General features: G+C 58.9%; 1 protein-coding gene across 1 annotated transcript in view; it reads left to right on the top strand.

Annotated features, from left to right (window-relative positions):
* SLC5A5 (solute carrier family 5 (sodium/iodide cotransporter), member 5) overlaps positions 1-5,068 on the top strand; it is a gene marked incomplete at its 5' end in the record, with an annotated part of 25,515 nt that overhangs the window by 5,697 nt on the left and 14,750 nt on the right. The window contains 6 exons of the mRNA XM_015562210.1: positions 932-983; positions 1,201-1,268; positions 2,624-2,778; positions 3,205-3,345; positions 3,438-3,567; positions 4,412-4,500. Coding sequence (XP_015417696.1) covers positions 932-983; positions 1,201-1,268; positions 2,624-2,778; positions 3,205-3,345; positions 3,438-3,567; positions 4,412-4,500 — 635 coding nt within the window. The remainder of the gene's footprint in view (positions 1-931; positions 984-1,200; positions 1,269-2,623; positions 2,779-3,204; positions 3,346-3,437; positions 3,568-4,411; positions 4,501-5,068) is intronic.

Here is a 5,068-nt window from a genome sequence, read left to right on the forward strand (position 1 = left end):
CTGCTACCAGCGGAGGGATACTGCCTGCAGCCGCCGGGAGGAGGTGGGGGAGGGGGAGGCGGTGGCCTGGGGACAGGAAGGGACTGACGTGGGGTGGGATCGATCGCACCCGCATGCATCCCTTAGGGGAGAGAATGGGCCTCTTTGCCTCCAACTCCAGGGAGGCAGAAACGGGGCTTCCCCTCCCCGAGGGAAACTGAGGCACAGAGGATCTCAGGCCCGCAGTGGGATTCCTCGGGTCCTGCTTTCCCAGCGGGTGAACCGCGGCTGGAGAGGGGGTGGCTCTGCCCTCAGTCGCCCCCCGCACCCCCCCTCTGGCTCCGCAGGGCTCCTTCACTGTCATGGGCGTCCTGAGCGGCCCCCTCCTCGGAGCCTTCTCCCTCGGGATCTTCCTCCCCGCAGGCATGGGGATGGTGGGTGTGCACGGGTGCGCGCGGACAATGGGAATGTGTGCACTTGGTCGAGGTTCCCACGGGCAGGAGTGCAGAGAGCAAAGCTGTCCTCTGGAGAGAGGGCAGAAGCCAAGGGGGCGGGTGAAGGAACCCAGAGGTCTGGAGCCCCGAGGTAGGATCTGCCCAGGTGACCACGAGCCCTCGGCTCCTCCTTGCAGTACCTGGAGCTCCGTTTCAGCCGGGCGGTGCGGCTCTGTGGGACCCTGCAGTACCTGCTGGCCACAGTGAGTGGCCTGGGTCCTGCCTTCGTCGGCCCCGCCCACAGCCCTCCCCCATCCTTCCCCACCTATCCCTGTGGGTCCCATCTCCACCCAGCTAGGCTCAGCCTGTGCCCTGCCCACTTCCGTCAGGTCTACAGGTTTGGTCCGCCAGCCCCCCACCCCCACCTGCCTCCTCTCTACACCAAACACCCTCCTTCTCCGATCTCTGATTCATTCCCAGTCACCACAGCCACTACCCTCCCCCTCTCCCCCCTGCAGGTGCTATACACTGGAATCGTGATCTACGCCCCTGCACTCATCCTGAACCAAGGTTTGGCTCTGAGAGAGAGAGACAGAGAGAGAGAGAGAGAGAAAAGAGAGGGAGGGTGTCTGCAATGCGGCAAAGGCTTACAGGCTATCCCAGAGCAGGCGGCAGGGGCTGCCCCAGGGACATGGGAGGGAAGACTCCTGGAGGGAGGAGAGCCCGACACTGGAGTCCAAATCTGCACCCCACTTGGTGGCCTAATGGGGGGGATTTCCTTGAACAGTGACCGGGCTGGACATCTGGGGGTCACTCCTGTCCACTGGAGTCATCTGCACCTTGTACACCACTGTGGTGAGTGACACCCCCCTCCCCCCCGCTGACCCCACTTGGGGGCTTCATGCCGGCTGGATAGGGGAGGCCCTGGGCTGGCTGTCTGCACTCCCTACTTTTCCTTCCTCCTGAGGAAGCCCCGTGTCAGCTGGGCCGGTTTCCTCATCTTAATAATGAAAGAATATTTGAAAGGCTTATTGGTTAGGGTCCAGGGCGTCCCTAACTGTCATGGGCATCCTGCTTCAGGCCTGGCTGGATCCAGGGGCTGCAGCAGTGTCCTCTGTGTACCACTCCCATCTCTAGGGGCTCCATCAGCTCCATGCATCCATCCCTTTGCCAGAAAGTGAGCTCCTGCTTCAGGGTGGGCTGGCTAAAGTCCGGGAGGGCTCCGTTTGGCCGGCTTTGGTCTTGTGCACAGAATGAGAAGTTTGGGGGGCTGGGATATTCTCTTTTTAAATTGAATTTATTGAGGTGACATTGGTTAATAAAGGTATATAGGTTCCAGGTGTACAATTCTATAATGCATCATCTGTACGTTGTGTTGTTGTGTTCACCACCCCAAGACGTCTCCTTCCACCACCACTTACCCCCCGAGGCCCTCTTCCACCTCCCCAGACTCCCCGTCCGCCTTGGGAATCGCCATGTTGTTGTCTGTGTCTATGAGGTTTTTGGCTTTGTGGCTTAATCCCTTCACCTTTTGGGGTTCGGATATTCTCATTGGCTGTTCTTGGAGCTGGGAGCAGGACTGGCCTCACCTGAGCAGCCTATGAGGGAAAAGGGGTTTCTCCAGAGGAAAGTGCAGGGGCTGCCGTGGGAATGTGAAAGCTTGGAGGCTGGGAGGGTAAAGGCAGCAGGTGATAATAATGGTGATAGTCATCATAGCAGCAGCCATTACTCACTCACTCACTCACTGAACACTTATATGCGCCATTCCAAATATCTTTCTCATAGTAACTAATTTCGTTCTTACATCACCATAAGGAGAGTGCTGTTATTTGTTTTAATCGAGTCTAGAGAGAGGAAAGGGGAGGAGAGAGAGAGATACATCCATCGGTTGCCTCCCGAACGCACCCTGACAGGAGATCCAACCCCTGCCCCAACCGGGAATCAAACTCGCCAGCTTTCCTTGTATGGGACGACACTCCAACCAACTGAGCCACACCGGCCAGGGCAGGAGAGTACTGTTCTTAACCCTGCTTTACAGATAGGAGACAGGCAGAAGGGGGCATTGGTCCTGGCTACTGCTGGAGGCCGGGCCAGACTGGCCCCAGCCAGGTCTCCTGTCTGCTCCCTCTTTGCCTCACTCTGTCCTGTCTTGCAGGCCCCAGACAGGTCTCTGTCTGACCCCCTCTCTCCCTCTCTGTCACATCCTGCAGGGCGGCATGAAGGCTGTGATCTGGACCGATGTGTTCCAGGTTGTGGTGATGCTGGCTGGCTTCTGGGTTGTCCTGGTTCGCGGGATCATGCTTGTGGGCGGGCCCAGACAGGTGTTCAAGCTTGCCCAGAACCACTCCCGGATCAACCTGATGGAGTGAGTGAAACTGTAGAGGGGGATAATGCAAGAGGATGGAGCTGGCATCCCTCTGCCCTGGGAGAAGCCAGCCAATGCCTACTGCTCCAGGAAGCCCCCCCCCCCCGGGTTCCCTCCCCAGGCTCCCCAAAGATACTACCCTGGCTCCCCTTCTCTGTACTCCCCCACCCCCACCTCCAGCCAGACTGGAAACTGAAGGCTCTCTGAGGTCCCAGATGGGCACAGAAAGAATGGTTTTGGAGCACAAACACAGATGACTCAGGAAACAAATAAATGAATTTCAATCAGGCAAACTCCTACACTCACTTCAAAACCTATCCCAAATGTCCCCTTAAGGCCCTTAAGGGTAATGGCCATCTGGGGCCCTTGGGAAAGTGAATTCAATGTGGTATCCCCACATGGATGGCTTGCCCTGCCCTCATCCAGCTTTGACCCAGACCCGCGGAGTCGGTACACATTCTGGACTCTCACGGTGGGCGGCACGTTGGTGTGGCTCTCAATGTATGGCGTGAACCAAGCACAGGTGCAGCGCTATGTGGGTTGCCGCACAGAGAAGCAGGCCAAGCTGTAAGTGTTTGGGGGAGGGGGCGGGATGGGAGTCTCTAGGATGCACCCCCCCCTCCCCCCGCATCCTCAGCCTGAGGCACACCTCCCCACAGGGCCCTGCTCATCAACCAGCTGGGCCTGTTCCTGATTGTGTCCAGTGCTGTTGCTTGTGGCATCGTCATGTTCACACTCTATATGGACTGTGACCCCCTCCGCACAGGGCGTATCTCTGCCCCCGACCAGGTGAGTCTGGTCCAGGCTCCTAGGCCGCTCCTGACCCCACCCCCACTCCGAATCTCTGTATGGATGAATCTCTGGGGGTGGCGGTAGAAGGGCTTTCCTAGCAGCCTGTGCAAAGGTGCAGACGCAGGCGAGAGTTTGGCTCAGGGGAGGATCTGGGAGGCGATGAGGAGCCATGGTAGATGTGAGCAGGAGAGGGGCACATTCAGACCTCGAGTCAGACTCCCTGAGGCGTATCAAGGAGAAGATGGGACCGTGGTCCCACACACAGTGATGGTGTTAATATTAATAATAATGACCAGCTCCCGTGTGCCAAGCACTGACCCTGTGCCTCATGCCGTTCCCTCCCTTCACAAGCAGTTAGTGACCCATCCAATCCTTCAATATGAGATAAGGCCAAGGATGTCATGGTGCCCACTTTACAGATGAGCAAACTGAGGCGGGAGCGGGTAGGAGGCAACTGTCTAAGGTCCGCAGGCAAGTCAAAGGCAGCTCTAGCTGCAGGGTACAGAGTGGACAGAGGCTGCAAGGCTGTTGCATCTGCCATTCTCTGGTCAGAATCCTGCCTGCCTGACTGCAACCTCAGGCGGGGCGGCACCTTTCAGCCTCACTGTCCTCGTCAACAAAGCGATGCCACGGGGCCCTGCCTCACCGGGACCCCAGGGCTCTGTGCGTGGCGGGGCTCAGTGGTAATCACAGGTGCCTGCAGCCCATCCACAAACACACACTGAGTGCCCACTGTGAGCCCGGTCTGCACTGGGCGCTGGGGCCGTGCAGGGTGAGGACAGACAGAAGCCCTAGCCTCTGGGTGCTCCTGTCCCGGAGGCTGACCCCCTCCTTCCCCCAGTACATGCCCCTGCTCGTGCTGGACATCTTCAAGGACCTGCCTGGAGTCCCTGGCCTCTTCCTGGCCTGTGCCTACAGTGGCACCCTCAGGTGAGTGGCCCTGCTTGCTCGCCCAGCCTGTCCCAGCCCCTCAGAGCCTGTCCCTACCAGCCGCCCCCCTTCGGGACAGAATTCTCGGGACCGTGCCTCCCGCTCACAGTTCCTGCTTGGTTCCCAGCGGGCAGCTCGGGTGGGCCTGGCAGAGGGCACACCCTGGGCACAAGGACACCAGCTGTGGGGTCTTCACCTCAGTACCTGGCAGCCACCCCTGGCTCCCCTCTCTTCCTTCCCCCTCTCCATCCTTCTTCCCAAACAAATGTTTATTGAGAACGACTCTGCTTTAAAGCTGCTGTTTTAAATCCTGGGGGGCACAGCCGTGACCAAGTTAGCCCCCCTCTCCTGCCCTCAGGGGCCTCACATTCAGGTGGTGTTAAGTCTTCCATGACTTCTGGCCACAGGGTGACAGAGTCCCAGGTGGCAGGTCTCTGCAGCCCATTATGACTCTAACAAGAACGTGTGTCATCCGTGTCCCTGGGTGTGGGTATCCCTGCTCCTGTGTGTGTGTGTGTGTGGGGAGGGGGGGTCTCAAGTCTGTGGATGGGGGCAGGGTAGGCCTCCC

Source organism: Myotis davidii, unplaced genomic scaffold, assembly GCF_000327345.1.
Source record: "Myotis davidii unplaced genomic scaffold, ASM32734v1 scaffold1558, whole genome shotgun sequence".
Classification (NCBI taxonomy): domain Eukaryota; kingdom Metazoa; phylum Chordata; class Mammalia; order Chiroptera; family Vespertilionidae; genus Myotis; species Myotis davidii.